The 23,431-nt window shown below is 35.2% G+C and overlaps 1 protein-coding gene across 6 annotated transcripts in view; it reads right to left on the bottom strand.

The window, feature by feature from the left end:
• dlg2 (discs, large homolog 2 (Drosophila)) overlaps positions 1 to 23,431 on the bottom strand; it is a gene marked incomplete at its 5' end in the record, with an annotated part of 395,575 nt that overhangs the window by 180,071 nt on the left and 192,073 nt on the right. Inside the window, 1 exon segment of one of the 6 annotated variants that reach the window (NM_001443108.1) lies at positions 14,277 to 14,679. Within the exon segment in view, the coding sequence (NP_001430037.1) occupies positions 14,277 to 14,573 (297 nt within the window). 6 annotated transcript variants of the gene reach the window in all.

The following is a 23,431-nucleotide window of genomic DNA, read 5'->3' as shown; positions in this document are numbered from 1 at the left end:
TTACATTAATACATCTCCTGCCTTGAGAACTACAGCTTCAGTCACAGAGCGACCAGAAAACCAGAGAGATATGATGGAAAGCACAAAAACTTCAATAAAAGATTTGCCATCGAGGTTTGTGGTACAAAGTCAGCTGGAGTTCATATTAAACTATATGTGTTGATTTTTAACCCTGTGGCAAATAGTCTGTAAAAAACTTAGTAAAATATGGAGAATAGAGAGAAAATGCCTGTTTTTCTGAGTTGAAATATGCAATTTGATGCAGTTGATGAAAAATAAAGACATTTTGAAATGTAATATTGTTTATACATAAATAAATTATATTTCTAAACTTTAATGATAAATTTATATAAAATGCTGCACTTCCCACCTCCTGTATTTAGCCACAATGACGTCTGGGACTTCTCGAGCGAGTTTTGTGCTCAAGTCCGCATTGATGCATCCTAAAAAAAGCATCCTGGAACTTTTACGCGTCCTCCGCTCTTGCGCTCTAGAGTTTTGTAACTGAACTTTGGCAGTCGATGATGATGTTACATGATAATACAAGGACGCAAGATCCCTGAAGAACGCATATTGAGAAAAAAACTAAGTTCTCTTTAATAACTTCTTTAAAATACACACAAAGTTATGCTAAAAGCACACAAAAACAAACAAGTTCATGAGATGTTTCTTATTCTATAATGTTCAAACTTGGTCCTGAAGAGGTGGTGTCCTGTAGATTTTAGCTCCAACTTGCCTGAACACACCTGCAAGGATGTTTCTAGAAAGCCTGTTTAGAGTTTGATTAGCTAGCCCAGGTGTGTTTGATTGGGGTTGGAACTAAACTATGCTAAACTAAACTGCTGCGCTATCCCATGATGCCCCGCGAGCGAATTTATGAATGGAAGTAAAGCGACACCACTGACGCAGGTAGGTCACGTGACCATGACAAAATAGCGGATGTAGTACGTTCGAATTCCATTCATACTTTTCACATTCATACTGTATAGAACGTACTTTTCTAACGGCCGAGTAGTACGGTTAAATTCAAATGCAGTACCAACTGAGTAGTAGGCAGTTTCGGACGCAGCCCTAGTTTGGGCACACCTGCTGTAAAGCAAAGGAGAAGAAATGTGTCTATATAGCACTACTAACTCAGCCAAGGCCCAGCCATTTGATTGTAACAATTGCAATTCAGTATATTTGGGTGTTTGCTCAAGAAAAAAAAAACAGGATAATCGAACTAAGCACTAAAACATGTAAAACGGGATCAATAAAGAAACATTTAAAAAGCAACTCATGTAAAAAATTAATCATATTATTGTCTTATTTGGATTTAGACAAATAATTTGATTACTGATGTCCAAGTAAACATAGTCAGTGTTTATTGATAGAGAAGGATAACCACCTTTATATTCAACAGTAGTATAAATTTTTTTTCTTATAGTTTTGATAATGTACCTTAGCAATATAATACGATACGTTTTATGGGGCTAAGTGCAGTACATATTGTGGGCATCTCCCAAAAAAGTGGGATCACGTGGGATCAACAACAGAAACAGATCTTATAGCTGGAGCTATTATCTACTGATGGGGTCCATCACGGTGTGGCAGACAAACATTAAAGAGATTAAAAGAGATAATTGCAGCGTTTTCTCAAAATATGACAGTTTAATGGCCGGGAATAAAAAGCGAACAGAACGTAAATGAGCAAATACCACATTTAATGTCTCCCTGGATGACAAAGAGCAATATCGGCCATTCCAGAAAGTGAGTCATAAAGAGTCGGTCTCTTGAGACACATACACGCAGAAGGATGACTCCAATATTCAACTAGGATGACATTGCTAAACTACTAGCCATAAGCGTGAAAAGATCTTGCACATTACAGATTTCAGTTTCTGGTAAATGATCATGATTATGGTGATATTATAAACTCTATAACCCCAAACCTCAATTTTTAATTTGAACCTGTCACTGGTAAACATTACATGCTCTCACTAGGTAAAAAAAAATAGTTTTATTACGCTAATAAGACTGCATACATCCATATGCAAATGATATGCAGATATATTTTAGAAAAACAACAGATACGCACAGCAACATATGATGGAAACATATGACACATATATCGATGTGGGAGTTTATCAACTTTTCTGCAAAGATAAAATGGCACGTGACTTGACGAATAAAGAGAGATTCGAAGAAAGCATTTAAGAACTGGTAAGAGGCTTGAGGGTTATCATACTTAAACGGACTATGGTTTAAAGTAATTTCAGTGAAATTATCAGATGGTGTCGGATTCATATTTCTGCATCAAGTGATTGCTGTACCTTGTGGCACACAGCTCAATACCGGCTAGAATTCTCTCACTAAACATAAAAATAATAAAATAAATAAATAAATAAATAAATAGGTAGATAGATAAACAAAATAAATAAAAAAATAAAAATAAATAGATAAACAAAATATATAAATAGATAAACTGAATAAAAAAATAAATAAATAGGTAGATAAACAAAATAAATAAAAAATGAAAATAAATAGATAAAATAAATAGATAACACTTTAAAACACTTTTGTTTAAAATGAATCCTTTTTTAAACTTTTGAGTTTTTATTAATATATATTGAATATTTTCAGAGAATGTTTTTTAAACCTCTAAAACCACCCTGGAGTCTAATGAGGCCCCTTGGAAAAATTAATTGCCCCCCTGAATGAGTTTATAGTGAGACTTGGTCCCTGTACTTAATTGTGACCAGGGATTCAGCTTGTGTGAAAAAGCGACCAAACCATACAGATACACATAGCTCTATGATTGGTCAGCTTGGTAGCTGTGTGGGTAGGGCCGAGTAACGCAAACCCGTTGGAGCGAGTGTTTACAAGTGTAGAGTCCCGTGAAGTAGCTCTAGATGAAAACTGTTCTTTAGTGTTTACCTTATGATTACATCTACCAGTTCCCACCTCTGAATTAGCGAGTTTTACGGTTGAAGACAGAATTATTAGCCCCCCTTTTTAATTTTATTTTTATTTTTTAAATATCTCCCAAATGATCTTTAATAAAGCAAGGGAATGTTCACAGTATGTCTGATAATATTTTTTCTTTTGGATAAAGTCTTATTTGTTTTATTTCGGCTACAATAAAAGCAGTTCTTATTCAATTTTTTTAAACACCATTTTAAGGTCAAAATTATTAGCCCCTTTAAGCTAATTTTGTTTTTCGATAGTCTACAGAACAAACCACTGTTATACAATAACTTGCCTAATTACTCTAACCTGCCTAGTTAACCCAATTAACTTAATTAAGCCTTTAAATGTCAATCTTAGCTGTATAGAAGTGTCTTGAAAAATATCTAGTCAAATATTATTTACTGTCTTTATGTCAAAGATAAAATAAATCAGTTAAAAAAATCTTCTCTCTGTTAAACAGAAATTGGGGAAAATAATAATTCAAGGGGGCTAATAATTCTGACTTCAACTGTAGCTACCAGTAAACTAAGGTAGCATAAAATTAAGGAAAAAAAAAACATTCGTTTTTGAGAAAAAGATCTGCAACAGCATTGCTTTATCAGAGGAGTTTTGCACGCAAAAAAAATTTTGATTGAGGAATAGAAAATGGGGTCATATGATACCATACAGAATCTTTTAAAACAACCAAAGCCATTTACAACAGCTTTATCAGTAAACGAAGGCTGTGGGATAACCCCATCTGTTCTAATGCTAAAATGAAGGCTAGATTTTCTGAAATTGTCAAATAAGAAAGATAATCATCAGTTAGAAGACCAGAACATTAATCTACAGAAAATAAAACAGCCAAATGTACACAGACAGCCTCAATTTTAAAATGTCCACACACTCAAATCCAAAAACCCAGCACTTACTTAAAAGCCTACCTGAAATAAACAAAACGGATTTGAATAAATCTAGGGAGAAAAGCTTTTTCAATGGGCACACAGACTCTTTGTTGACGTGTTCATTAATTCAGTCCCTAGACACAATCGGCTGAAGTGGCTGCTGCCTGTTTTTCCAGCGATATCTGAGTGTAAGTGCCCACAAACGCACTGATGCAGATCACGACCGGCCTCTTTCAGCCAGTGCTCACGTGGCCCAGCTGAGCACAGAGGTGATGGCATTACATAATATGCCGCGTACACAGCTCTCAATCAACATTAGGGGATACAAGAAATAGATTTATGTGTGTGCTCCATCAAAATGAAGCAGCATGACAATTTTAAGGATAAAGATGCAGGAAACAGATAAGACGCTGTGTCTGAATGCAAATGAGCGTGTGGCGTAGAGCAGCTCTGCAGCGTTTGGTGGAAGCAGCGCAAACACAAACATCTTGAGGGCTTATTGTGGAGGCGAACTGGGGCAGATATTCTGCTTTAAGCATCTTCAAGCCTCTGCAGAATTGGAAAAGAACTAGGTACACAGAAGTGTCAGTTTTAAAGGCATTAGTATTTGAGGGCAGGTAAGATTCAGCCAAACATAAGATCAAGTAAGCACTTGGGTTTAAACTCAGAGTTTACAGCATTTCATATAGCTTAAAAAATCTGACTTATGTAATACTTGTCCAGCTATAGTGCAGGTTTGTTGAAATGTGCTTAATGTTGTGTTGTGGGACATTGTAGGGTTTTATAAAATCCATACTGAACAAAAAAGTATTTGAAGAGCTCACAAAAACGCACACAAAGCAAAATGACATTACCTTGCTTACTGTATGTTTTACAGCAGTTTTGATTGAGTGGCACTAAAAAGTGTTCAATTTTCTCAGGAACAGATAATTTTAACCTAAAGGTGAATTGTTTATTGAAAATGATCAAGAAACAGAATTGTGTGCACATCTAGGATACTCAAAGGCAGGTGCTCAATAAAAAAAACAAACACAGTAGCCAAAGATCAAAAGAAAATCGGCACACTGCCACTTTAGCTCTCAAAATTTTTTAATGTCACGTTTCGGCCTACATAGTCTTCATCAGGTTAACATCAAGTTAAACGTTGAGACATTAAAATTTATTGAAAACAATACCATCTACAATTACGTTAAGCCCAGTGGTAGGGAACCTATGGTTTATGAGCCACGTGGCTCTTTGACCAAAAATACATGGCTCTCCAACTGTCTCTCTTCAATAACATTTTACAGTTTCAAAAATTAGGGTTGACGCAGTAGATAGTGCTGTCACCTCACAGCAAGAAGGTCACTGGTTCAAGCCTCGGCTGGGTCAGTTGGCGTTTCTGTGTAGAGTTTGGATGTTCTCCCTGCATTTGTGTGGGTTTCCTCAGGGTGCTCCGGTTTCCCCCACAGTCCAAAGACATGTGGTACAGGTGAATTGGGTAGGCTACGTTGTCCATAGTGTATCAGTGTGAATGAGTGTATATGGATGTTCCCAGAGATGGGTAGCAGCTGGAAGGTCATGCACTGCGTAAAACATATGCTGGATAAGTTGTTGGTTCATTCTGCTGTGGCGACCCCAGATTAATAAAGGGTTAGTCCAAAAAGAACATGAAATGAATGAATTTCAAAAATTATAACCGTCAATAAAAATCAGTTTCCTGTTGAATATACAATTACAATTCCTTTTTATTGTAAATTTTTACAGCAAAATGAATAATAACTTGGTTTACAATAAAAGAACGTTTCGACCAATCGTGACACCAATAAAGAACAAACAACTTACATTTCTACTGTAACCTCTTGTACGTAAACTCAAATTCAAATTTAAACTGTCCTTTCTTCATTCATGGACTTGCTTTAAGAGTTCACACTTAACTGATGATTGATTATCAAGCTTGTTTGATATGCTGTCCCGGAAGAGAGCCCTGAGCTCATAAGGTCCTTGAGCCCAGGGCTCCCTCCTGTTTGCAAGGCGAGAGGGGAGTTTGAGCTCAGATAGATCTCGTCAACTCCCCTGCTGCAGTAACTAATGAATAGATAGTGATTGCTCTTAAGAGACAAATACTTACTAGGTGCATGTCTATGGTGCTGATTTGGATTAGTCAATTAACTTAAGTTGCATGTTTTTGAACAATGGGAGGAAACCGGGGAACCCGGGGGAAACCCATGTGAGCATGGAGAAAACGTGTAAACTCTGCACATAAATGTCGGCTGGCTTGGTGAGGACTAGAACCAGTGACGATCTTGCTGTAAGGCAACAGTGCTAACCACTGGGGTACCATGCCACCCATCTAGGAAAGAAGGAGGAGTAGAGGTGAATAGGGGGATTCTTCAAAACGAGATGGCTGTAATAAGGGACTTAGGGTATTTATAGTGGCTTAGGAATCGTCTGATTGGTGAATCATAAATTTGATAATGCAGGACCACAAGCAATCATAAGCATGTGATCCTCTCGAAATTAGTTTATAAATAAACTTCACTTCATATTTGCTTATTTTTGAGCTGTGCATGGACATAAATAAAGGTACTGTTTAAGCCTGTATTATTTATAGTACTTACATAAACAGTACATATACACATTTATATATACACATACCCCAATGACTCTTTAAAAAAGCATTTTGTTATTACCTTTGCTGAAAAAAAGGTTTCCAAGCCCTGCCCTAAGCCTAACCAAATGTTGAAACAACAACAATAAAAACTACCACCATAATGATAATAATTAATCAACTGCTGAAGCAACCATGCCATTTTTCTTTAAATATAACCTTGAACTGAATCGTGTTTCACAGGACTCCTATACCAGGTGAGCTACCATGAAAGTATACTTCATTGGAAAATCCCCACATTAAGAAATGCTGCGTTATTTTAACCCAAATAGGGTAAAACATGGACTTACCCAAACATTGGGTTAAATTTGGTCCCTTTCATTTAATAAAAAAAATACCCAGCGGTTGGTTTAGTCCCTTTTACACCCATAATTGGGTTGAAATAACCCAGCATTTTTAGTGTGCTTATAGACAGTTATGTGATGCAAAGGTTAAATGTAATATGCTACAGGCTATTAAATGCTCAAGTTGGATTGGTTGATGAACATTCCTATGCAACAGAATTGTGCAAGAATGGTGTCCAAGCCAGGAAAAAGTATGTGCTATGGGTTCCCTCAAAAATTTCCAATGGGGTTTTTCAGTTTATCTGTAAAATAACATTTGTGGTACAGTACATATTTGTAAATGTAAATGCTGAAGCTGCTGTGTGTATTTATAAAGACACATTTCTAATAAGTAACTAAGGGAGCTTGGTGTGTTTATGCTGTAGAACAAACTGTTCAAGTATCATCAAGTTATCAATACAACCATTTTTTCAGTTGAAACACAACCTAAAATTTCTCAGTATCAAGGCAATTGTGGTTTTTGAAGCTGTTTGAGTTTCATTAATAAAATAAGCCGTCTCTGAACACTGATTAATCAATCAGTCTTTGTAATAACTACATTAGTCGGCTATGAATGGCTCGAGCCTTCATTATTAGCTCTGGCAATGAAGGCTGAGATGAGACAATACAGACACACAAGAGAATTTTATAGAGAAAACATGCATGCTGTTGGGAAAATACGCAATATTGCTGTTAAGTAATAGCTATATTTCTTGCTATATACCATTTCCATATAGTAGAGCTATTGTTATTATTCATGTAAGGATAGTACTAAAACGAACAGGTAATAATGGATACAATGAATCTAAAAAACTTTCCAAACATGGGCTGCGAGAGACCGCTCTATATATATATATATATATATATATATATATATATATATATATATATATATATATATATATATATATATATGTGTGTGTGTGTGTGTGTGTGTGTGTATTATTTAATTTTCTTCACCGAGGGCAAATGCGTGACTGCTATTTGTGCGCTAATCTTACTAGCCAATTGAGTGAGCACACTTGTTCTGCCCAGTGAGCAACCGGACTATGTGGAATGCCTACAATAAAAAACAGACAGGAAAGCACAGACAAGTATGATGACATTTGCTGCTTTAGAAGCATTAATAGATGAATTAATATCAAAGAAAAACAAGACATCGGTAATATGGGAATGTTTTGGTTTCAAAGTCACAGACACCACACAAAAACAGGTAGTTTGTAAGAATTGTTGCCAACCTAAAATCGTATAACAGGCGGCTATATGAGGAGTATCTTGCTAAAAAGTCAATTGAAAGTATCGCGTAGTATCAATCTAGTAGCATCAGCAAAGTACAGTTTCAGAGTTGTCTTAGCCATGTCAGTTTGCTAAGTGTTCTGTATTCTTGTAATTATTATTTTCAGTTTTTACAATATTCTACACTATCTCCCTAATTTGAGTTCAACTTGTTTACAGAAAGGTAAGATCATTCATTTATAATTAAAATTAGTGTTTCATTTCTGAATATTTAAAAACAAATTTAAACAAATGTATAAATAAATATCTTTTCAGTTCCTTTTTTAAACTAACACTCACTGCATTTAAGCAGTGAGAAGCTACAATGCAGATTATTGAGCTGAAGCTTGACTACAAAATTAAATCACAAATCAAATCAAATTCGCAATATTTATTAAAAAATAAATAAATTAATACTAAATAAATAGATAAAAAAAGAAAGAAAAAAAGTAGATATTTTCACCAAATCGCACAGCTCTAGTACAATTGCAATGACTTACTCTGTAATTATTCAATAGTAAACTTAAAATATTGGTGGTGTTAAAGCAGTATTGTGCAGTGAAATTTAAACCATACTGAACTAACCTTAACTGAACTTCAACTCTGAAATCTGGACTTTACTCGAACTTCCAAGTTCTGCTGGTTGAGGCATGTGCCGAATTTGTCTTGCCAATCTTAAGCATATTGTAATGTTTTTTTTGTTTTTGTTTTTTGTTCAATTGGGAATTTCCACAACCCTCAGAGCTCGGAGGATCAGATCCACGTTACCAGAACTATGTTAGGCTGTTTTGACAGAATCTATATTGTGAAAAGCGCTATATAAATAAACATGAATAGAATTGAATTGAATTGTGCAAGAAACAGAGTGGAAATGAGTGATTATTAAAGTATTTGATAATCCACCCTGTAATCATAATTTGTGTGAAAAATAATTGGTGTTCTGCTACCAGTGTTCATTCTAAATTATGGGTTTGGAGATTTGCAAAAAGCGTAGTAAAGGCTATTATTATTATTTTTTTTACCAATGTGCTCAGGAAGATTTGTACAATGTGGTGTACCAATGGACCCCCATAAACTCTAAGGTTAATTGTTCATTAATAAGCACAATGGAATAATTAAGGTTGTCCTAATGAGTGATAGCAATTCACCATTGTGAGAACTGCACCTCTGAGAATAAAACTGTGAAGGGAATGAATGTAAACGATAATTAAACTGGTCATCAAACATTCCTGAATTCATTTGCTGTATATCAAATTACCAGAGGAAAATACCCTTATATTGAGGAAAATGAGCGAATGAAGATAAATCACTACACAAATTATTAAACATTTTGCCATATTAAATATTAATATCAAATAATGCTGTGGAGAAAACAAGTAGTTGGCTTTTTGCTTAAACGATAAAGATGATGGTAAATAATGATTGGTCTGCAGACGTGTTATGCGCTGCTTAGCGAGGTCCTGCAATGGTGTTCAGAGCCTCTGCTCTTGTCCCACTTTACAGCTCTCAATAATTCAGGCCACAGAAACTATACATAGAGCTACCACACCGTCAATAATGCACAAGAAGAAAAAAAAGTCAACAACAACAGCCTTAAAAGAGCTGAACACCATGGAGACTTACAAAAAAGACTCGCAGTGTATAAGCATTGCCATACCACACTATAACACACACATACAGCTGTACGGAAAGTAATCAGACCCCATTAAAATTTTCACTCTTTGTTATATTGCAGACATGCTAAAATCATTAAAGCGAATTATTTCCTTAATATACACACAGCATGCCATATTGACAAAAAAAAAAAAAAAAAAAAAAACAGGATTGTTGACATTTAGACCCTTTGCTGTAACACATTTTGCTCTTAATTCTAAGCAGTATGTGCGGAGACAACCAGGCACTGTTTATCAATTGTTCAATACAGTCCCAACAGTAAAGCATGGTAGTGGCAGCGTCAGGCTGTGGGGGTGTTTTCCAGCATCATGGACGGGACGACTGCTTGCAATCAAGGAAAAGTTGAATACGGCCATGTACAGGAATATCCTAGATGAAGACCTACTCTAGAGTGCTCAGGACCTCAGACTGGGCTGAAGGTTTACCGTCCAACAAACAATTGACCCTAAGTACACAGCTAAAATAATGAAGGAGTAGCTTCACAACAACTCTGTGACTGTTCTTGAATGGCCCAGCCAGAACCCAGACTCACACCCGATTGAACATTTTTGGAGAGACCTAAAAATGGCTGTCCATGAACGTTTGACAAAACATTAGTGAATCTGCAAGGAGAAATGGCAGAGGATCCCCAAATCCAGGTATGACAAACTTGTTGCATCTTTCCCAAAAAGACTCATGGCTGTGTTAGATCAAAGAGGTGCTCCTACTTAATACCGACACTCTGGATACTTAGAGTATTGTGATATTTCAGTTTTTGTTTCTTAATAAATTTGCAAAAATGTCAACAATTCTGTTTTTCTGGCAATATGGGGTGCTGTGTGTACTGTACATTAATGAGGAAAAACACTTAAAATATTTTAGCAAATGGCTGCGATATAAAAGAGTGAAAAACTAAATAGGTTCTGAAAAATGTATGCACCCACTGTAGATGGATGGATGGATGGATGGATGGATGGATGGATGGATGGATGGATGGATGGATGGAACCATAGATAGAATGACAGAATGAGACAGACAGACAGACAGACAGACAGATAGACGGATGGATGGATAGATGGATGGATGGATGGATGGATGGATGGATGGAACCATAGATAGAATGACAGAATGATAAATAGAACGATAGACAGAACGTTGCATGGATGGATGGATGGATGGATGGATGGATGGATGGATGGATGGATGGATGGATGGATGGATGGATGGATGGATGGATGGATGGATGGATGGATGGATGGATGGATGGATGGATGGATGGATGGATGGATGGATGGATGGATGGATGGATGGATGGATGGATGGATGGATGGATGGATGGATGGATGGATGGATGGATGGATGGATGGATGGATGGATGGATGGATGGATGGATGGATGGATGGATGGATGGATGGATGGATGGATGGATGGATGGATGGATGGATGGATGGATGGATGGATGGATGGATGGATGGATGGATAGATAGATAGATAGATAGATAGATAGATAGATAGATAGATAGATAGATAGATAGATAGATAGATAGATAGATAGATAGATAGATAGATAGATAGATAGATAGATAGATAGATAGATAGATAGATAGGATAGATAGATAGATAGATAGATAGATAGATAGATAGATAGATAGATAGATAGATAGATAGATAGATAGATAGATAGATAGATAGATAGATAGATAGATAGATAGATAGATAGATAGATAGATAGATAGATAGATAAAAAACTGAGTAACTCTAACTTACATTGCTAAGAAAAACAAAACTGCATTCATTCATTTAAAACTTGTATACTGGTGTCGCTATACTTAATATATAGTTAGGTATATGCTTATACCTAAACAAACAAACAAAAAAGAATTAACATGTTTTAACTGTTCAGACATACAGGTTTGTCCTGTAATAAAAATACAGTACTGTCTCTTGATGACTTTCTCTGAACAAGAAACACGATCTGAGAAATATCTACAGTATCCATGTAAAGATAATGCTTGAATTAAAAAGTGATAAGAAACCACCATGCACCCCTTGCACACACCCTAGACCACCAAAGGACAGATAAAGTGGGACATTTTCATATACAAACGGGATGGATGCGGAGCCACATGATTATTTCACTACTACACCATTCCTACATCTCCACATTTGCATTATACTGCTCCTCCATCGTCCTCTGCAGCTCGGAAATGGGTCAAAACAACTGTAACAAAGATCTTCCAACCGGCAGGCCAAATGATCCCAAGCTGCTATTTATGTACTTTATTGAATGGCTTTGCGACAAAACCCAAAATAAGTGTCACATGCACTGAATGACTTCAGGTTAAATGCAGGAAGTACCAAATGAGGGTTTCAACTCTGCTTAACTAGATCATCCTGGAGCTTAATGACAGATTAGAACTGCAAAAAAGCACACACACACAAACAAACAGAGGGTCTTCACAGGGTCGAATCCAGCTGTGTTAGTGCAATAATGGGGTGATGCACTGTCCTTATTTAGGGCGTTAAGCTCCCTCCCTCTCTCTCTCTCTCTCTCTCTCTCTCTCATGCACAAACAGATTACGTTATTATCACAGCTCTAGTATTTGTGATCAGAGAGCTATGTTGTGTAAACCTGTCCGTGGTATCAGCACACACAGACACGGAGTGACAAGAACAACAAGCATGTCAGAACAGGAGCTCCAGGGGTTATACGTGGCTGAAAAAGAGTAATACATGCTACTTTGGATCTATAGAAACAATGTATATTGGAGACCACCTAATACTGAACTTGCACCTGCATTCAAAAGCAGAATGTTCTCAGTCCAACATTTAAACAGGTTTCCAAACAAAGAAATTGATATTTAATGAATATGAACTGTCCCACTTCCTCAAAGATTACATGTTCAAATGTGTAAAGGCCAGTAAGACGTTTTAATTGTTTTGTTTGTTTGTTTTAAACAGAATTCCTATATACCCCCAACTATTATTTTATTAAAATTACATGTACATTAAATTATATACAAAATAAATTATTATAGCTTAGAATTACCATTTCTACGTTAATACTTTATTAAATATGATGCTGAATTTAGTGTGTTATAAATATTGTTATTAACAAAAATAGTATTGTTTTTATCACTGTCGAAGTATGGCTTAATTTTGTGGACTCCATGATGCTAAAATCCATGACTAAAAGTTAAACATATTTTTATATAGAATACACAGCAAACAAAGATAAAAAATTATATAAATCTTATTGTCTTGTTAAGAAGGAAAAGAAAAAAGAAAAGAAAAAATATATATTTAAACATTTAATTTTGACATATTAGTTCTGAAAACAAGACAGTATTTTTTGCTTGTCTAGAAAATGCTTTTTTTAAAGAATGTTGAGCTTTTAGGACTAGAAACAAGACAAAAAAAGAAAATCTAAGTAATTTTTTAGTAATGTCTATATATATATATATATATATATATAACAAATTTTTGGAATTTTACCGATACCAAATTGTTTACCGATAGCAGTATTAATAAAGTAAGTTATCATATATTAAATTAAATGAATATTCAATGTATAAATTTCACACATTTTTTAAAGCATTACCAACGTACAGTGCTTAGCATAACTGAGTACTCCCCCATTTTTTATCAATTTCTCAGTAAATATAGGCAATGTTTTTGGTGTAATGTATTTTTTTGGATAGCTTCCTATTAAAAAAATATTTATTTAAAAGATAGATTTGTGAGAGGTGTACTTATATATGAGCATTGTACACTGCAAAAAATGCTTTTCTTAATTATATTTATTTTCTTTGTTTCTATTCCAATTATCTTAAAATTCTTTAAAAAAAAGCATTTTCTAGACAAGCAAAACTTGTCTTGTTTTAAGATGCCAAAATTAAGAGAGTTATTCCTTTAAACAAGCCAAATAATCAGCCAATGGGGTTTAATTGTGGTATAATCAAAATAATCCTATGCCAAAAGGAAAGACAAGATTATTATTCAAATAATATTGATATATTATTTTTAAAAACAAGACAGTATTTTTTGCTTGTCTAGAAAACACACACACACACACACACACACACACACACACACACACACACACACACACACACACACACACACACACACACACACACACACACACACACACACACACACACACAGTTTATATACCCAAAGAATTGACTTAATAGTAATTATTTTAATATATAAATTATATAAATCTCTATGGTTTTCCAGTCATTTCGAAGGTTTTTATTGATTTTCAAAACTCCATAGAAAACATCTCACTGATACCAAATTGTTGTATGATAGCAGTGTTGATAAAGCAAGTTATTACATATTAAGTTAAATGACTATTCCACAACTTTATAATTCAATGAATAAATTTCACACAATTTTTATTCAAAGCTTTACCAACGTAACTAACCCACCTCCAATAACTCCAAAAACCAATCTCCTCAGGCTCTCAAATCTGACCACCCACAACAGAACACCTGTCTCACATCCCTGCCATCTTGCCCAGATGCTGCGCGTTACCTGGTAGGGCTCATGCCAGCTGTGCGGATGACAAGCACAATCGTTCCACAGATCGCAGCTCCCCCCTTTGGCTCGGAGTGTGCCACGGCTGGGACTCCTCCAGGAGCTCTCGGAGCGCGACGCTGTGAGTTTGGCCCTTTGACGGGGCAGAGTGGACATGGACGGAGAGGGCGAGGGCTGGTAGTTGTATCCTTGCTGCCAGCTGCAGGAGCAGGGAGCATCACCTCCTCCGCGGTCTCCCACATGGCCGTGCATCTCCACACAGCAACTCTGCTGCTTGCTCAGGTAAGCCGTCATCCCGTAATGTCACCTCCCTGCCTCGTGCTTTGCGTTCGGCTGCAGCAGCAGAGGACGGACGCAGCTGTGGAGAGTGGCTCTCCTCTGGGCGCTTTCTGAGCAGTGTGCTCAGTGAGAGAGAGAGCCAGTGAGAGGACTCTGTGTGTGTGTGTCAGAGAGAGAGAGAGAGCTACTTGTACTGACTACTTGTAGACACTAGGCATGTTTTAGTTAGGTCGACAGAGCGCAAGAGGGAATAAGAGCAGGCAGTCAAGTGTGTTTGTGTGTGTGTGAGAAAGCTCTTTGTCAATTGAGGATTTAACCGGCAGTGTTTCTTGACATCATCTCAGCTCGAGGCTGAAGCAATCAAACCCTGTTAGAAAAATAATGCACACCCGAGGTGCGGCCACAATACAAAGCAGAGTGCATTATATTCAAATAATCCAATGCACCAGAGTCAATTATTCTGCCTTTCTACACTGAAAAACAAGATTTATTGTATTAAAATTTTTTAAGGTATGTGATTGCAAACTATATATATGGACTGAATTAAATAAATTAAGCTGAACTTTACTAAACTTAATTTGTTTGTCTAAATTCAGCCAATATAATTTGTTTGCAACCACGTACCTTAAAATATTTCAGTAAATACAATTAATAATATCTTTAAGTGTCATATTTGAAAACATTTGTCGTTTTTTTTGTTCTCAAACAGCTCCTGTGTGTAGGACACTTAAAAAAAAAAAATAAATAAATAAAAAATGTGTTAATTAACAGGTTCTGTATTTTGTGGTTCACATAGTGTTTTCTGTTTAAGGTTGTGAATTGGAATAAGGGAATTTTATCTCTGTAAAAATTCAACACTGCAGATTAACAAAGTCACTCGGCACTTTAGTAGTTTGAGATGATACAGTACTGTTTATTGTTTAACAAATAATGAAGAGAGTATTAAGTCTGTAAAAGGTACTGGCAGGTTATTAGCAATTTTTTTGAACCGTGATTAACAACACACAATGACCCAATCCCAGTTCTATTTCTGTACCTCTACCCTAATTGGATTTAAATTTTAAATTAAAAAAATTTGGGGCTTCAAAATTTACCCCTAATAAATAGGACAGCACTACAGCTCCTGCACACATCATGATATGTCGTCGTGATCTCTTGCTTCATATGAGATCGATGATTGTGACTGCTGTAGTTATTCCAGTTGCATTATTTTTTTGTTATTTATCTTCAGGAAATCACTGAAGGCAACGATATCATGTAATCATAAGGATATAATGTGCAATAAGCTCGTAACTGTGCTGAGCATTAACACCGTGGCCATATTCATCTATACAAACACACAAAAACAGCATTAACATCATAGCAGACGTGAAAAGTTAATTTCCACCACTAGACTTTTTCAACAGGTTATTCAAGTGTTGTCAATTGACAGACGTGAAAGTATGTTGAGAGACGACTATACAGGATTTATTATTAGAGATTGCAGATAAAAAAATTCAGTTTTTATTTTAGATTTTTTAAAGTTTGTCAGTAAAACACGAACACCGTTATGAGCTTGTTTGCTGTAAACATTTGTCATAATGACTGATTGATTAATGATGCTACTAATTTGTGCATTTGCTAACTTCCGTGTGCAGCCATGCTGCTTTTGAAATTTTTCTACCCCTTGGTTTCGAGTGTAATCCTGAAAAATCTCAGTTTCAAAGGCTATCTAGCCTCTCCCCTTAGCCCTACACCTTCAAGCTAAAGAGAATTGGGACACCCCTACCGCTTCACAGGAATGCGCAAAACGAGGGTTAGGGGTAAGGGGATAGGCTAAGGGGCAGAACTGGAATTGGCCCGATATATCATTTCAAACTATTACAAAATCTCAAAAAAAAGTAAAAACAAAAAACAAAAAAATAAAAATAAAAACAAATAAAAAACATATCAAAAGCGTTTGGAGGAAAGATCAAGATCCCATAATGCAATTTAAAAGCATAAATAAATAATAATAAACTAAATAATGATAATACTAAACTAAATAATAATAATAATAATAATAATAATAATAAGAATAAGAATAATAATAATAATAATAATAATAATAATAATAATAATAATAATAATAAGAAGAAGAAGAAGAAGAAGAAGAAGAAGAAGAAGAAGAAGAAGAAGAAGAAGAAGAAGAAGAAGAAGAAGAAGAAGAAGAAGAAGAAGAAGAAGAAGAAGAATTCCATACGAAAAACTGCTAATTTACAGACTTTTTAAAAAATTTATTTTAGTAGGCTGTGAAATAACTGAAATCATTCAGCACAGTAATATAGAACTGCAAGGCTGTCTAGACCTGCCTGAAACTACTTTTGTTTTGCGTCTGAAAAAAGTTGCACTCTTAAGAATATTCATCAGCCAATCAGATTCAAGCATGTAACAGCCCTATTTAAACATTTTCTAAAATAAATACATATATTTTAATGGCAAAAAGGAACATTTTTCAAACAGTTTTTTACTCCATTCTATGGTCTAGATTATGGTTGGGATTCTTCTCATCCCGAGGCTCACATAATCTTGGATCCGGCATGTATCCTGAGCAGATGGTTGTCGTGGTCATTGATGAGCCAAAAGCACAAGACCACTCTCTACAACTATGTTCCCTGCCTTATACTGTACATCGTGAAAAATCCTGGGTTCCACACAATTCCTACATGTTGTCCCAATACATATCGAATTAAGCTACCTTAATTGTCTTTTGCAAATTTACATGGATTGAACAGAAAACAATTATTGCAAAAAAACTGAAGAATTGTGTTGTTTCAGCTCATTTTAAATAAGCCGTTTGAACCACCAGTATGAATGCTGTATGTTGGGCTGTTCCACAATCTGAAATATTTCTATGACTTCATATTTATCTTTCTTCATCTTTGTTAAGCTGCTTTGACACAATCTACATCGTAAAAGCACTGCAGACAGTAAGATAACCTGACTTAAGTGTCACATAATCTTCTTGAAATCAGTCTCTTCACAAATCTTACTATTATTGTCAATGTTGAAAATGAGTGCTGCTTATTCTTGTGTGTCAGCGAGAGAGATACTTTTACTGACTACTTACAGGCACTAAGCAAGTTTTAGTGAGGTCGACGGAGCTCAATAGGGAACAAGAGAAAGCAGACGAGTGTGTTTGTGTGTGTGTGTGTGTGAGAGAGAAAGAGAAAGAGAGAGAAAGCTCTTTGTCAATTGATGATTTAACCAGTGGTGTTTTTTGACAGCATCTCAGCTCGAGGCAGAAGCAATCAAACTCTGAACAGCTGGGGACTTTGGGAGCTGTACTTTTCAACCCCGAACCCCCCGATCGGACAGACGGATGTCGAACTGACAGCTGCAGTTTTTCCAACATGATCAAATCATTCAAATGATCTCTTGCAGCAAGTTCAAAGTACACCAAAAGCTCACAGCCACTCCAGAGATACATAAGCCAAACAGCCTGAAGCAAGACAGAAATGGATAAACAGTACAAATTGAACTAATAAGTGTGGTAAAACCTCTTTAGCATTTGAAAAATGACTGCAACTGTAGGGGTAACAAAACAAAACAGCATTATTTTTATTCAAAACACCAACCTGCTAATCAGCCTAAATATTTGCTCTTCGTGGTTTCCAAGCAACGCAGTAAACTGGTACAGTCCCATTTCAAGTCTTGTCAGTGAAGAAGAAAATACCCTAATGTCCCATTCATATTATTAATATCAATGATGACAATAATAATATTAATAATATGCGGTTCATTGTGCTGTGGCAACCTTGACGAATAAAGGGACTAAGCTGAAGGAACATGAATAAATGAATGAATGAATAAATTAATAATAATAATATTATAATAATTGGCAGTTCATTGTGCTGTGGCAACCTTGATGAATAAATGGACTAAGCTGAAGTAAAATAGATGAATGAATGATAATAATAATAATAATAATAATAATAATAGGTGGTTCATTTCGCTGTGGAGACCCCTGATGAATAAAAGGACTAAGCTGAAGAAAAATGAATGAATAATAATAATAATAATAATAATAATAATAGGCGGTTCATTCCGCTGTGGCGACCCATGATGAATAAAGGGACCAAGCTGAAGGAAAATGAATGAATGAATGAATGAATGAATGAATGAATTAATTAATTAATTAATAAAAATAATAGGCGGTTCTTTCCGCTGTGGCGACTCTTGATGAATAAAGAGACTAAGCTGAAGGAAAATTAAAGAATTAATACTACTAATAATAATAATAATAATAATAATAATAATACATGGTCTTTTCTGCTGTGGCAAAACTGATGAATAAAGGGGCTAAGCTGAAACTGAATGAATGAATGAATGAATGAATGAATAATAATATATTGTATAGTATTATAATAATGAATAATAATAATAATAATAATAATAATAATAATAATAATAATAATAATAATAATAGGGAGTATGGAGTTTGCATGTTCTCCCCATGTTTGCGTTGGTTTCCTCCGCATGCTCTGGTTTCCCCCACAGTCCAAAGACATGCGGTACAGGTGAATTGGGTAGGCTAAATTGTCTGTAGTGTATGAGTGTGTATGGATGTTTGCCAGAGATGGGTTGCAGCTGGAAGGGCATCTGCTGCGTAAAACATGTGCTGGATAATTTGGCGGTTCATTCCGCGGTGGCGACCCCAGATTGATAAGGGGACTAAGCTGAAAAGAAAATGAATGAATGAATAATAATAATAATAATAATATTAATTAGGGGTTTATTCTATGTGGCGACCCCTGATAAATAAAGGGACTAAGCTGAAAAAAAAATGAATGAATGAATGAATAAATAAATACTACTATTAATACTACTACTACTACAACTACTACTACTACTACTACTAATAATAATAATAATAATAATTATTATTATTATCATCATCATACACTGTAAAAACACCATCGATTTGTGTTGAGACAACATGAAGAAATAGAAGTACAGTTTGAACAAAAACAGAAAACATTATTTTTTGTGTAGCCATGTTTTCGAAATAAGGCATAATTAATCCAGTTGACTGTTATTTGCATATTAAGAGTGAATAAAACTAAATAAAAAAACATTCTTTTATCCATATTTCATAAGCAGACACAAACTGCAAAGAACAGCAGAGCCACAGCCCGTAGCATGTGGATCACTGAGCCTCATTAATTCAATAAGATTTCTATTTATAACCAACCTAGTCACATTTAATCAAAACAAGGGGCTTTATGCTCAGCAACTGATGCTTAACTGCTTAAGTTAAACCATCCAGCTTCATCACAATCAATCCCAGAGTGCTTTTCTGAGCGGTCACTCAACCGGTGTACATCAATGCCACCTACTGGCCACAAATACACAGCACAGTCTATGCATAAAAAAAAAGCCAAATCAATTTCATTCTAATATTTCTTCAGTATTTAGTCTGCACGGGTATTCAGTAATCCAACTTCACAAGTAGTGTCATCCATCTGTGCCCGAGCTTAGATGAAAATTGGCTTCATGATGATGATGAAGGCTTTAGTAATTTGTTCAGGGAAAATGGTCATGTATCCATTATAAGTGTCAAAATGCCAGTATCATAGAGCATTCTGTAGAATTAACAACAATCCCTATGGAGCGCTCAATTCATCTGGAGCTACAATTAGGCTTGTTTCTCTCCGCCCACATTCCAATTAAGTTCTTGTGACATTTTCTATCCCACCTGCGGGGCACACAAACAGCATCACACTCTGCTAATGGAACTAAAAGTGACTTTAACAAGGTGCTTGGACAGGAACGAGAGAGGAGAGGATATACCACCCAGACGCATCCTGAGGCAACATGAAAAATGCTTACATTATTGATAGTAAAGAAAAAAAAATGACAAAAATGTGCTAATCGCAAATTATGGAAAATATGGAGCATGTTGGTGCAAGACCGCTAATGTAGTCTATATGTTGCAGTCATCATGTAGTTTATGTTATGTTGGTAAGATGAGTAGGGCTTTAAAAACTCGCATTTCTGAACATCATGTGCTATTCGACATCATGATCCAAGAAGTCCTGTTGCCCAACATTTCTTAGTTTTGAGACATGCTGTTTCCACTCTACAATACAGTACATACACTGTAAACCCCAAAAGTTAAGGCAACTCAAATCGTTTGAGGAAACCTATTGTTACAAACCATTTCAGTTAAAAACTACATGAGTTCTTTGAACTTACTCCATTTAAGTTAAAGTAATGAGCAGGGCCAGACGGAATCTGCAGACGTTTTTGCTGTTTCTGCAGAGAATTTTGGTTAAAAATCTGCAGAATTATTTTGGGAGCATCAAAACTGAAATCTTAATATGTGAAATGAAAAATAATATCTTTTTAACTTTTATTTAATGTTTAAAATACAAATCCAGTTAGATTCACTTTATTTGGTAAATAAAGCAAGTCTCTCATATAATGTATCTACTAAAAGAAAGAAAATATGACTGTACAAACTGCATATTGTACATAAATCAGATGAACATTTTCATATTAGTCAATAATATTACGGTAATTAATTTAAAAACTGATAACACATTTACTCAAGTAATACTGAGTAACACATTTACTCAAGTAAATAAACAGAATTAAGGATGAGCTAAAAATCTGCGGAATTCTGTGCACGCAGATTCCGTGTGGGCCGAGTAATGAAGTATTTACTCATTACCTTCAACACTGAGTTTAAACTCTTTTTAAATTAGTAGAATTAACTTTCAGTCAATTTTGAGTTAACTACACTCTTTTCATTTGATAAAGCTGATTGTTGGGTTTTACGGGATTGAAGTTGTGAAGTTTTCGCGTCAGGGGGAGATCTTAATAAATTGCTGCTACAACGTGAAGCCTTTTGGATTTCCACTCTAGAGGCATTGTCTCCAAGAGGTTTAAATGAGGAGTTTGATATTCATCCTTTTTTAAAATAATTATTTATTGTTTAATTGGGTGGTTGGGTAAAGTTTTTTTGGCTATAATTTGTTGTATTTCCTTGTTATATTCTGTTTTCCTTATTTTGTGATGTAATATTATGGTTTGTTTCTGTACTTTTGTTTTAAATATCTAAGTTGTATAATTTATAAATATGCATTTTTTTTGTGAGATAATAATGGAGATCATGTGATCTGGAAGTGTACAAAAAGAACGAACTGAATGTGATGAACACTGACTGATGAAGAGCCGTTTCTCTGAAACAGTACACGCTTTGTATCAGCCTTTTTTTAATTTCATAAATTTGGATTTTATTTAATTATGATACAAAATTTCCAAGACAGTCCTCACTGCACACACAGTCAGCATTTACTAAAACATTTACATTTTAATAAGCATTTTTTAAATAATTTAAACTGCAATTTTATTTGTAAATACAATTTACCATGCAAGAAAAAAATTATATGAATTAAAAAAATGCAATCTTTTGCATATATATATATATATATATATATATATATATATATATATATATATATATATATATATATATATATATATATATATTTGTTTGTTTCCCTGGGAAATCCACCACCCACAATCTTATTTTGTTTATTATGCCCATAGTTGTTTACCCCTAGACTTGGGGCGTAATAAAGCCCTTAACATGTATTCTAATACACATCTGCAAATAGTAAGCAAGTGTTCAATCCATAACATAGCTGTTATTTGGTTGTTATTAGATGGGATACAGCTGCAGTCAGAAATGTACAAATTAATATATTATTATAGTAGCACAATTTATTTTAATTATTTGATAAATTATCCATTCATTTTATTTTATTGACTTCTATGCCTACGCCTACCCCTACCCCAACCCTAAAAGCAAACATCACATTAATTTAAAACACTAGTTAAACACAACATTATTGATATTATTTATTAAATGATCCATTAAATTGTATTTATTAATACAATTCTACCTCTCTCCCAACCCTCACAATAATGCAAAAATATGAATCATTGTTATACAGCGACACAAAAATGATTATATATTCATTTGAGTATCCCGGATGTATGCCCTCTAGACTTTAGCCTGTTCTTTTTGATGTGCAAAGTGTAACGTGATGTGACGCTGACAATGGAATTGTGGATCCAAATGCAGATTTGTTAAATAGAGAATGGTCAGGAAAGCAATGGTCAAACCAGGAGTAAGCAGATTGTCACAGGCAATCCAGAGTTTTAGTCAAATAAGCGGGCAGATGGTCAGAAGACAGGCAGCATACAGGGATAAACAGACAAACAAGGCGAAGGTCCAAACACGGCAAAGCAAGACAAAGGAAACACGTTGTAATGTCATAAATGCAGTAAATAAGACTCAGCAACAGTGTGTGTGTGTGTGTGTGTGTGTGTGTGTGTGTGTGTTGCTTAAATAGTCCATGCAATCAGTCTTCGGCTGTATGCAGTCAGAATTAGAAACTGCTGTGTGTGTGGTGCATGATCGGATCTTGTAGTCCATGAAATGGTGGATTTGTAGTCTGTCAGCGATCCGTGTATATACCAGCGATCTGCTCAGGCTGGATCGCTGATGACTGTAACAACATGTTTTAGGCCTGTAAAAAAGTAGCTATACATTTAGCAAGAAAAAGTCAGCAATTTTCAGTTTCTAAAATAAAAGTGTTGTGTGTTTTTCTTTACACTTTTTACACAATGACAAACAGCACTAATCACTGTCAATGGCTGAAATGATGAGAGCCTCAGGATGTGTGTATATGAGTTGTATGCCATGTGTCGATGCCAAATGCTAGTCATGGACGCCAGCAAGCTGTGATGCCACGTCACCGAGATAAACCCTTGTATAATACTGTTGGAAATGTCAGAAGACGCTGTCAAATTAATTTTCCCACCGTTCAGCAGACAGAGCA

The sequence above is a fragment of the Danio rerio genome, chromosome 10, assembly GCF_052040795.2.
Source record: "Danio rerio strain M-AB ecotype USA chromosome 10, GRCz13ab, whole genome shotgun sequence".
NCBI classification, from domain to species: domain Eukaryota; kingdom Metazoa; phylum Chordata; class Actinopteri; order Cypriniformes; family Danionidae; genus Danio; species Danio rerio.
This window is presented reverse-complemented; position numbering and strand designations above follow the sequence as displayed.